At 35.3% G+C, this 12313-nt stretch overlaps 1 protein-coding gene and 1 long non-coding RNA gene across 5 annotated transcripts in view; one reads left to right on the top strand and one right to left on the bottom strand.

Annotated features, from left to right (window-relative positions):
* Nucleotides 1–12313, bottom strand: part of Myo61F (unconventional myosin 61F) — a 34734-nt gene that overhangs the window by 6888 nt on the left and 15533 nt on the right. The window contains exons 1-2 of one of the 3 annotated variants that reach the window (XM_069114219.1): nucleotides 4495–4586; nucleotides 1595–1621 (exon numbers count right to left, since the gene is read on the bottom strand). The exons of the other annotated variants lie outside the window; for them this stretch is intronic. Of the exons in view, the coding sequence (XP_068970320.1) occupies nucleotides 1595–1599 (5 nt within the window). The 5' untranslated portion in view covers nucleotides 1600–1621; nucleotides 4495–4586. Of the gene's footprint in view, nucleotides 1–1594; nucleotides 1622–4494; nucleotides 4587–12313 lie in introns of those variants that run through there. 3 annotated transcript variants of the gene reach the window in all.
* Nucleotides 4600–5586, top strand: LOC138180414 (uncharacterized). 2 transcript variants are annotated; one of them, XR_011173303.1, is made up of 4 exons: nucleotides 4600–4691; nucleotides 4774–4931; nucleotides 5037–5219; nucleotides 5286–5586. It is a non-coding gene; the product is annotated as an uncharacterized LOC138180414 (long non-coding RNA). The 2 variants fall into 2 exon arrangements; XR_011173302.1 differs by having other exon boundaries at nucleotides 5037–5586.

Below are 12313 nucleotides of genomic sequence, written 5' to 3'. Positions count from 1 at the left end.
CCTGAACTTCGATGGCGCTTCACGCGATCGGTGTCGATTTTCCGTATGTGGTCGCATCGACCATCGACATGGATACGCACCATAGAAAAATAGTAAAACAAGAAGATAGATCATCTCGTTTCTCTCCTTATGCTTCCGAAATCTTCTGATCTCTATCTACTACTATTACTACTACTACTACACTCTCTCTCTCTCTCTCTCTCTCTCTGTCTGTCTGTCTGATCTCTTTATCTGTCTGCAAACTTTCTTGCAACTTAAAAAAGCTAAGAAAGTAAAAAGCGTGTTGATCTAAATTTTCTGATCTAACGAACGGATCTAACTTTCGTAATGAAATATTTGTTGCATCAAGAAAAAGAAGAAAATTGTAATCAAATCAACTTATTGACTGACGAGCTTTCTTCCTTGAAATTATTAGATTAATTTTATTAATTTCACAGACTTTCATTGATTTCCAACTAGTTTAATTGTAAATATATTTTTGATATATTAGACGTATATATCTTTCAATTTAAAGAAAAATTCTTATCCGGAGATGATCTCGCTTAACGATGAATGCAATGAAATGTATATAAATTTTTGTTCATTAATCTCCAGAAAGGGAGAAACGTCACATAAAGAATGTATTGTCTATGATGAATAGCGATATAGTCATTAGCAGAATTGCAGATTGGTGATAAAGTTACTGATTAGATACCAAAGCAGTGTTGATAGACGGTAAGAGATCGATGAAAAGTTGTAACACAAGAAACTATGTAATTCCGATATTTCATTTAAATTATCACGAACAATAAATAATAACGAATAAATTATAACGAAATCAGTTTCAATTGAATCGCTAAATATAAGTAGAGGATGCTTTAAAACTGATTATGTAAGACAAGAATAAAGATATTAGTCTCTCGATTATAATACTGTCACAAATTTTATGACTGCACTTACATTAACTTCTTGTGAAACTATGTATCGCAAAATCAATGAACTATCAACGGATAATACACATAATTTTTTGTTTCTCACGGTTGAACATCTCGCCTCACTTTCTAACTTCAAGTAACAGACTAAAACGCTAGACTACCGAAAGATCCAGGTAGAAGACTGTCAATCAGATACAAAGGAACAGCATGGGCCACTTTTACCCCACCCTTACGATTCAGGCTTGAATCAAACTTCGTTGCTTCGCATTGTGCAAAATAGGGTGTGTTCTGCCCTTCTACAAACTTTGCACAGTCACTATAGTAATTCATACGTCTACCTACGTGAGACGGGGAATTTTATAAACCTTCTTCGTTGTTTATCCAAGACGAAACCCTAGCTGAATCACTGTTATATAACAATATATATGTAAAACTAACGTGTGACAATATAATAATAATGTATTGATACTGTAAACTACTATAGATCTCTCCCTGTCTCTCCCTGTCTCTCCCTCTCTCTCTCTCTCCCTCTCTCTCTCTCCTCTCTCTCTCTCATAGTATAAAAAAAAGATAAAATGGACCATAAAGGATCAGAGATAGCAATTTTGCTATTGAGATAAAAATTTATATATATATATACTCCTTTTGCAAGAATAACGGAGGATTTTTATAGGACTCACCCCATGTTTTGTCAGCGTCCTTGTATCCTGTGCAACCAACAGACGAAACAGATTAACGAATTAAGTTACGACGGGTTATTGTTATCGCGTGAGTAGTGGCAGAAAGTACAGAACCAGAGCTGGTGCTCTCGCAACTGATGCTCGTTGTACTTCCCTGTGAAATCTAACGTTAGATCGCGCGATAAGATACGCGGCCTACGTGGAAATTCGATCTCGATTTCGCTCGATAATCTTCCGTGATCGATCGGTTACGATATTTTCATTTAATTCCTGGTTGTTTCATTGGAAAAAAGAACCATCGGCTACAAATATTATAGGTATATTAACAAAGCGTAACATCCAAATTTTACCATACAATTATCGATATTTAAAACTCCACCGATTCCACAGATATTTTAATTCTCGAAAGACATCGCTTTACGGAAATGACTGGATTGTATCATATCCTTAAGTCATAATTTATATCCTTTACTATCATATTTAATTTTCTTTTATCTCGCGTGCGCACCTAAAGATCGGCCATCGATTCTATAAATATTTCAGGATGAACAAATTTCATTATATTCTAGTGTCATAATTAATATTATGGTTGTCGAGTATATCCAATTTTCTTCCTTATCTATAAGCATCTAAAAATTGGCCAATTTTAAAGATATTTTTATTCTTAATACTATTACTTCACGCAGATGAGCAAACTTCATTATACCATAATTCATATTTTAATTTGTATCATTATCCTATAGTTTCGAATTTATTTTTCCCTTGTACAAAGACAACGAAATTGCGTCATGGACAAGAAGAAACATCAGCCGAGATATCTTAAATAATCCAACGCAAAATTTTTATACATCGTTTCGATTAGATTCAGTGCTTGAAGCTTGAACGTATTCTCTCAAGAGGACTGGTATCGATTGTGCGAAACGAAACGAAACGTTACGCAAGCACAGCTTCGATTTTGTGTTCCAATTAACTCGAACCAATTAAAGTACAACGCTAAAGGAGAAGCTAATTGCTTCGAATTCCCGCGTGACACGTTTTCACGCGTATTCTTTCGAACGTGTTTCACATTTTCTTCCTAAAAGAGAAACTAAATATACGAGTCGATGATTTGTACAAAAGGAAATAGCCAATCGATGCAATTGGAAGAAAGAAGCTTCAAGGTCGATTATACATACGTGAGCTGCTCGAAAACTGCACCGATTAATCAGCGTCTCGTTGCCATTCTATAAACGCGAAAGCTACAAATCGCGGTCATTGCCGTTCCGGATGCTTCTCGGAATACAGATTCTTTCGTCAGAGAGTACGATGGAAAAGTGTTTGAAAAGAGATCATTGAGAAAGTAATTATACGAAGCGGTTCGTTTCATTGTTAAAAGGAAAACTGTTTTCTGCAAAATGTACTTAGTACGAGTCTTTTTGTAATAACTCTCCTTTAAAAGATTATGATCTGAATTGGAAAAGAATATGAAAAAAATAAAGCGAAAAGAATTCTACATTAATAAGAAAGTTTCGTTGAAAGATACTTCTTTCACGCCTGAATTATATAATATTAACGAAGAATTTCAAGATAATAAATATATCATTAGATAATAATCTTATTCTTACAAGGATAATAAAAAAGTGATGATATCTCTGGAAGATTAATTTTCCATAAGAAAAATCGCGCGATTGAAAATATCTTTCTTCGATTAGAAATTGTTCCCAAAGTATATAAATAATATAAATATATAATTGAAATGGAACATCGTATATAAAATCAGATCGAAATATTGGAAACTCCATTAAGTTAATGAAAATAAAAATGAAAATGACGATGGCATTATGGGACAATCACATTTTATTGAGCAAACACCCTATCGCGAATTGCTTTCTTATCGACGTAAGATTAGCCGTTATCGAAAAATCGTAACGTTCGATCGAAAAAGATGATACTCGCGTGATTCGTGCATTCTATCTATATTTCTTTCTGTCTCGACGCCAGGAAATTTTTGACGTATATTATTTGTTCGCATTTCTATGCGCAATAAAGACAATAATAAAATTGTTGAAATCAATCGTAAGAGGAGAATCATGAAAAAAAAACAATTAAAAATAAAATTTTCGTTCGTGACAACGAATCTCCATCGTTTGATCTGTTCATTCGTTCACGATTATTTTTAGTCGCGAGATTTTCTTCGTAAAAAATAGAAGAAAAAATGCAAGAACGTCTAAAGAATTGGAAGCTCGTAGCCTCGATTTTTGAAACACGTCACCTGCACTCTTTTGTTCTTATCGAGCCATGAATTGTTAATTGGACGTTACGTATTATCGACTTTTACAGGTACGTTCCACTCTTAGAACCAAACGTTCTTGTTTTAAATACCGCGATAACGTAACTTGGCTTTGGAAACTTTTTCAATTTCATACGATCCACAATTTATATAAAGTTTGTTATTTCCATCGGGATTCGTAATGTTTCCTTTAAAAAAATCAGATATTTTCCCGCAACGACGGAAATGCTCTATTTAATTTTTTAAATTTTAGTATACACCGATCATTAAAACATTCACAATGTACAAAAAAAGAAAATTCTCTCTTTCTATCAGCGATCTTTTCTTGTAAAAATCTTCGTAAGAAATATTTTTTTAACACGACTTTATTTTTTCAGTTTCGATACACCAATCGTTAAACGATAACTTATCATTTCACTACTATTTTTTCTATTAGTGGCAAATTTTTCTTAAAGAAATCTCTGTTGAAGTTGATTTCCTGAAACGATCGAGGCTGTCGTCTCGTTTAATCGTCAGAATCGATGAACTAACAATCGTCACGAGCGACCACTGAAGAAGATCAACGAGACACCAGATGTTTGAGCAACTCGTCACTTCTGGTTCCGTTATTTTTGGTTTTAAACGATCGTACAATTTGCACACAGAGTTCACTGCGATTTACACGTTCACCGGGAAGATCGAGACACGCCGGAGGATCGGTTCACCAACGGTCGCTACTCAACAACGACTTAACAGTGTCCACCTTCGGTTTATCATCGGCTATACGCAACTTCTCCTACCTCCTCTCTACCGCTACATCATCCGCTACTGATACGCCAATAAATCCAGGTGAGATACAATGAAAAATACATTGGACACTCGAGTCCAATCGTCCAATTCTTATTTTAAATCAAATTGCCCTGCTTTTCAGAATATAGTGTAGCGTTTAGAAAGTCCTTTAGTAAGCGAAGTATAAAAATATCGATTAACATTTGAATTTGAGAAAGAATTTGAGGAGTCTCAGACTCATTTAGAGATGGAATTTAGTAGTTGCGAGTTTCTCATTTCTTATTTTGAAGTTGTCACCAGGTATTGAATTTTTTAATGAAGTAATTGTATCGAAAGCAAAAGAATTCGTCTGAATATAAAGAAACCATTGCATGTTAGTACCATTTTTAATAAAAAATCTTTCAGCAGGTAATTCATAAAAATATCGATTGACATTTGAGGAGATCGAAAAGCATTCATCAGTTGCTACATACGAATGCTTCTGAACTTTGGAAAATTTTACATCTTACTACTATCTCTTGGAATCGAATTACTTTATGAAGTAATTGTACTGAAGATAGAAGATTGTAGGAAATTATTATATATTAAGTAATATCAGTTTTTTAATTACTTTCTATAATAATTACATCGTTTTTACAGTGTTGAAAATTGCAGAAAATCCGTGAATAAGAAGAACGAAAGAAAAGAAGAAATACATTCTGTGTAACGCCAAAAACTTGTAATAGACATCAGGAGAGCAGTATGCGTATAATCTAATCTAATCTATTCGAATTTTTTGTAGACAATGAGTGCAATTGTAACAGTATTTGCAATGACACAAATATGTTATCGTTCCTTCCTACTCGTTAACATCGTATTTATCCATCTATAATCTGCGTTTGTGTTAATTTAAAGGGACTTTGTGTTGCCATAGGGAATTTCCAAGGTGATAATAAGTAATGTGGAGAAAAAAATTAAAAAGGTTCTACAATTATTATCTGTGATATTAAATTTCTTTTATTAAATCTCGATTCAACATTCTTTGTTGAATTTTTACCTTGGTTTCATGATTCCCGAATTTGTATCGTGGGACGAAACGTTGAAACAACTTTGGAGTAACTGTGGGAAAAAAAGAAAAAGGGAATCGATCCCCATGGAGGAATAATAATGGCTATTTAAGAGCAATCGCGACGAACGCCGCGTGAATACTGGGACAAACGAGTCTCGAGAAAAACCGATCGAATACAGCAGCTTCTGGTAAATGCGTTTCGTGACCTCGTTATCGATACGAAGTGTCAATCGATGACCGTTCCGGCTACGGTATGCAAATTCTGATTCTTTTCTTCGCGTAAACAAGCTTATATTCCGATTGAACGTTACTTTCTCAACAATCGATGCGTTTTACGACTAACGAGAGACTAACATAGTATACATTTTACATACATATTTGGTTCATAGAAAAGTTGTGATCATCAGATCTTCTTCTATAAGAGCTTCTATAAAATTTACAAGTTTATTTAGAGATTAAGACAGATGACAGATAGTTGAACAGATAGGATTAACTATTCATCATTGAACATAACTAAAAGAATTAACAGATAAAATAATATTTGATATCGAACTATAATCTATAAGAATAGTATTTATTCAAGTATAAAAAGATGACATAATATTGCTAGAAAGAAATTATCGGCTATTGATAATAAATTATTTTATGATACAATGTATTCTGCATGGTGTATTTAAATGAGCGAAGTAATATTGTAAAAGTTTCAGTTAAAGAAATTGTTTTCTTTCCTTTGGAAGAACACAAGACCAGCAAAATTTTCCGATCAATTTAATAAACGCATCTTATCAATTATGTTTTTCTTTTTTAACGCTCGAACCGATTCTCGTATCGAAAGTTTCGTATTTGTCTAACCAAAATTCTGCCTAAAATAGATAAAGTTTATATTGATAGATAAAAATAGTATACGCTTAATTCGTAGATAAAAGAGAGTTAAAAGAGGCTGATTCGTTGCTCGCATCTAATCAATCTTTTTTGCTCGGTCAACGACTCGGGCTGAGCCCCATCACAATAACTCTATAAATCTCGGGACACTTTCCGAGAATCGGAAGTCATAATGCTGTCGTTTCCACTTCTGATATTGGATGGAACGTCGTGTACATATAAGTACACGGCTATTCGCGAGTTTTCTTTCGCTGCATCGGAAATGAGATGATTTAAATGGGATAGAAACATCTTGATGAAACTTCTGCTCGCTCTTTGTTGAGAAGATATTCGTCTTTTCTTGTGAAATGTTTTCTTCGAGCACGTAAATGGGAAAGTGTAGATAGGGTACATAAATAACTCGTAAATTATGGAAAAACAGTGGTACTTTAATTATTCTATTGTTAGAGCAGGAAGCATTAAATATTAAAATTTCGTTTCCATCGAATATTTCCATGTTTCCACGTTATTCGAGATCAATCTTTTCTATTGGCTTTTTTTTTAAAGAAAACCATCTCCATCGATTTTATTTTTAAATTGAAGTATTTTTTTGAATTTAAAGTTAACTATACAAATTTTGGCATCATTTGACATTAAAAAATGAATAAGAGCCTTAAAGATCTGCTTTTGATAATGTGTAATAATACAAGAATATATCCATCTAGGGAAAATGGAAATATTGAGATTTCAAGCCGCTTGGAAAACATACCATGAACATTTAAACAAAATTTACGTTCCAGAAACATGTAGTTGTTTAAAATACGAAGCTTTACGAACAATATGGTTGGAACTGCAGGCCCACGCGGCTTCCAGTACGAGTGGATCGCTGAAAAAGCTCGGTCGGTTCGCAGCCAAGGCCCGAACGAATGATATAAATACACCAAGACGGACGAGTTGTAAAAATCACCGTTCGACGTCTCGACCCGCGGCTTGATTAACGTGATACCTATTTTCGAGAGCTGTGATTTATAGCGACACTCTTTTGCATCTCTCCGACGTGGGTTCTGCTATGTTTCACAGATTGTATTCTAAAAACCAGGGGTAGCTGAGAAAAGATTGTATCGTGCCGGATCTTTGTGGAGAACAAGATCATAATGGCTGCATCATATCTATTCTGGAATGGGCTGTGCTTTCGCAATACGTATCTCTGGAATGCTTTGTCTATACTTGTTTCTTTTTACATTTTCTCAAAGAACAATTTTCTAAACACGATATTCAATTACAGTGTCGCTTCGCTATTTTCTTTTCTTTTTAATGAAAAATATCCTTTATTATATCGCGAAGGTTATTTATCACTTTTATTAGTACAATTTTCATCATCTGTATATAATAAATATATTTAAATCGGTAGTTCTAGCGTTAAGACGAAGTTGTCACAGAATCTGTGTTCTACGAACTTAATAGGATTAAAAAAAATAGGATTGAAGCAACATTCGATCACGGTCAATAAGAATTGCTTCTCCCCGAAAGGGGAATCGAACTGAGTCACTGTCTCGGTCGTGACCTTTAGCCCGATGACTAATTTCTCGGCTGATCTTATGCTAAATCACCGCAGATACGTGCGATCGACTGACAGGCGTACGAACAATCGCGTTGTGAAGGCGGTTTCCATTGTTCCATCTAGTCATGCACGATGCCGTCATACTTGAAGAAATCTTAAGAAAGTAACACGAGCCATCCTCGACTATTTTCTTCTATGCGTAAAAAAAATATCCTCTTCCTCTTCAAAGACCGATTAAACATCGTTCGACTAAACACCTTGCGTCAGTTTCTATCGAATTTCTATCTAATTCTATCGAAATACGAACGTATGTATATAGGAGACCTACTAATTATTTAAATCGACTTTCTACCGTTAGGGACGATCAAATTAATTAACTTGTGCTTGCAGTTTCGTTACGCAAACACCAACATGGTGATAAAAAAAAAAAGAATGCTATACAACCTGCGGGTAGCTAAATACGTGCTGTACCTATCGACCTTTCCAGCTAATGCATTGCTCCACTCTTTTTGCATTGCACTTGTGAAACATCTAAATCTGTCAGTTCACTGAAAAAAATGCGGTGTAATACGAATAATAGTATATACTGATATACAACAGCTAAAGTAAAATCAGCTAAAAGCAAAACAACAGCTAAAGTAAAGTTTATAGTAAAATCTTAAGTAAATTTGTAAAAAATATAGTTGTGTATTTAACCAGTTTACAGAAATTTCGAGTCTGCAATTTAAAATATATCACAATTTATTATTCTTGAGCAGCTGTGTAATGAAGATAAATAACAGAAGATAGATAATAAATTGCGTGTATTTTTAGGGAAACGTAGGATTATAATTGCTGCAAAATTAGAACTGTTCTACGCCAATAAAAACTGACATACGGTCAGTAGATATGTAACAATTTCTCTAAATTTTAACCGCATAGATAAATATGTTTTATTAATTAGACACTGCATATCCTCCTACAACTTGGAAATTATTCTGTAAACAGAGAATTAAAAGCGAAAGCGAGTGTCGATCTTGCCGCAGGCAATTGTTGATTCCAATTACAAAACTGTTGAAACCTGTTCTTCTAAGCCAAACAATTTCTGTTTCCTCTAGCTGAAAGTTAAAAGACGACCATGTAACTCTTTCACGTTCTAGTTTCAGTTTCAATGTGCGTATCGCTCACGTGGAGAATTAAAAGCAAAATCAGGTTTCGGAGCGCGCTGGAGGCAATTTTCCGCCGTCTTCGACACGCGATTCGATCGGTCACAGCTTCTGACGTGTACGACACGCAGGTTCCACTGTAAACGAGCCGTTTATTGTCGCGTTTTTCATCCGGAGAAACGGGGTCGCGTTCGTTCACCGGGAAACCGCGTCATCTCCACGATGAGTCAAAGGAAAAAGGGCTTCCGAGACCTCGAGGTACTCGTCCGCGTTCACCTTCGCGCGATTCGCTGTGAAAGGTTGTTCGCCGCTTTAACGAGAGGCCGACTAGCATCTTCTGACGCATCCACCGAAAATATTCATCGTATAAACAGTATTTCGTTTATTTCTCTGCTTTTCTCGACTAATACGGAATCGAAGATTGATTTGTTCGTGTTAAGCGTTTATGTTCCACTAATTACATATATCCATATATATCATAAACTGTTCTACTTATAGAGATCACGATAAATGTCTCTCTAGTTTGACGATGCGAATAGTCAAGCAATTGGCACAGGAATAATGTCAATGTTGTTTAAAATTTGTCTATGACCTTGTTATGAAAAAATAAGGTAGATTTGTTGAATCTAGAATTACGTTGTTTTTACATGAAGTTTGAATTTCGAGCAAATAATAAAAAGTAAAGTAAAATAGATTATAGATAAGAAAAGAAAATAAAGAAAGTAATGAGCAGTGTGTTTTTATTCTGCCCTCCATTTCTTTTCTTTCCTTTCTCTCCTTTTTATCTTTCGATCTCTTCTTTACTAGTTTCCTTACCATTGAAACTTTCATAACGTTTTCACACGATTTCAAGTACTTATCTAAAAAAAAATATGGGATGCTCCGGAGGAAGTTCGATGAATGAAAAGAAGAGGGTATGCAAATTCTTGACCTCGCTTGCTTTATTCTGAAACGGTAGTTACGCCCTGCGGGGTCATGCTCAAGACCTGTACCTGCACAAAAAGGATCACGAGCGCACTGATGGGTATAATAAAGAAATTACCCATTTCCGGAAACCGGTTAGCCTTTTGTCGGCTGCCTGGTTTGGCAAAGAAGAAATACGGGTTTTCACTGGATCGCCTGAAATCATTGGCTACTTCTTTCCATTTTCTAAAACTATCCAACAGTAGCGTACACCGCTCGTAAATTCACTTCTCCGATGATAATTTACAACTTTCCTTTGACGTAGAAGCCTCTTTACCTTGCACCTCGATGAAATTTTCATCGAAAATAAAAATCCATCACCGCAAATAGAGGCAAAAACTCCACTAGAAAGTTCGTATGTAAGTACTCTCGAGTGTTTCTAAATTGAAAATTTATTCCAACAACTTTTAGTCTCTGGATATTTTACGCGTTTTTACTTCTTTTATTTATTCTCTGCATTTTTGCCTTAAATTCCCCGAATTAAATTATATCAATTAAATAAATTAATTATATAAATTAAATTAATAGGATACACGAACATCTACAGTCAAGTAATTATAGATTAATATTTAACACAGACGACACAGTCATAGTCGGCTGTCATACTATTAACATACCATTTACGATAGATCATCGACAGACTTATTATTCTAAAACTTAATCCATAAAACACGAAATAGGCCAACAGTCTATTAATAATCACAAAACAGACCTCCGATAGGTCGCGTAACAGAATCTCTTTATATTCAAATGTAATTTTGCATTCGAGTTGGCGCGTGGCGCGTTTTCGATCGTGCCCATACGAACTTCCGGTTGCGTCCATTATTGTACCCGCAACGCATGGTAAACGTTGTACCTCTTATCTCGCGATAAAAGGAAGGCACGAGTCCCGCATCGTGGTCGACGCGCGCGACACTTCCGGTCCCTTGTTCCTTTTCCTTTCCCCCTTGAGTACTGTTAGAGACACCTGAGAAGTTTCACGCGACTGCGCGCATGCAAGTCCGAAACGAAATCGTTTAAGACTTTCACGCTTGAGGAACAATCGGTGGGGATCAGAAACGGTAAAAGTTGGTGGGTCGCGCGAGCCACTTAATTGCACGCGAGAACATCTCCAATTAAAAGCTTTAATTAATTTTCCAACCCTTCGTCGGAATAATTCTCTTGTGGTCGTTTATATGGCGGCATAACGAATTTTTCATTCTTCTCGCATTAAATTTGTTGGAAATATATTGCTGCAATATTAATCTCATACAGGGTGAACCACGAAACGTGATCAGCTTAAATTATTCTGGTGAACTTTCAAGGTCACTTTCAGGTTTCAGTTTAAAAAAAAAAAGGAGAGTACCATAACATATCCTTTTTTTCCATTTGAACCGAAGAAACATTAAAAAAATATCATTTACGTATCCGGAACTTTTGCTCATCCTTTAGGTCAAGGATTAATTAAGATAAAGCAGATGTTCCATCGAGTCTCGAGGAATCTTTTATCCTGAAAAAGGGAACGTGATATGAAATTTAAAAAGTAGCTAAATAAGGTCTAGCATAATTTACATGGCGCGAATGATTATCACGGGTCCCCTTTCAGGGTACGTACGCTTGCATCAACTGAAACTTGTTCTTCATTGTCATTACGTCATTGGAGACGCATGAATATGATAGTTTATTATAGGAATGAATAACTGGGTTTTACGGCGCGAACAGGGCCGGCCGAAACGTACGAGCGCCTCGGGCAAATTGATGATTTGGCGCCAGTATAAGCCAAGGCGTAAATAATCGACTGTGGAAAGCTGAGTTAACGCGATATTTATGGTTTGTTTGGCAGGGTCGTTTTGTTCTTCTGCATAAAATCGCATTTAACTTTGCAATCGGCATGCACAGTCGTCTGCCAAGGGGTCTGAAATATCGTGACTGTTTCTTATTTTAATAATTTCGCGGTTTTATTAATTGTCATTCTTTTTAAACTTCTGCGCTTTACAAATAGTAAAATCCTGAATGAGAACTGCAGACTTAAGGAAAGACTGTCGAAGAATAATAATTTGGTGGAAGAAAAGATAATATAACACAGGAACGTTTAATGAACAAATTAAAAATGAATCGTCGATGG

The sequence above is a fragment of the Bombus flavifrons genome, chromosome 5 (assembly GCF_040668555.2).
Source record: "Bombus flavifrons isolate JBK064 chromosome 5, iyBomFlav1_principal, whole genome shotgun sequence".
NCBI lineage: Eukaryota > Metazoa > Arthropoda > Insecta > Hymenoptera > Apidae > Bombus > Bombus flavifrons.
This window is presented reverse-complemented; position numbering and strand designations above follow the sequence as displayed.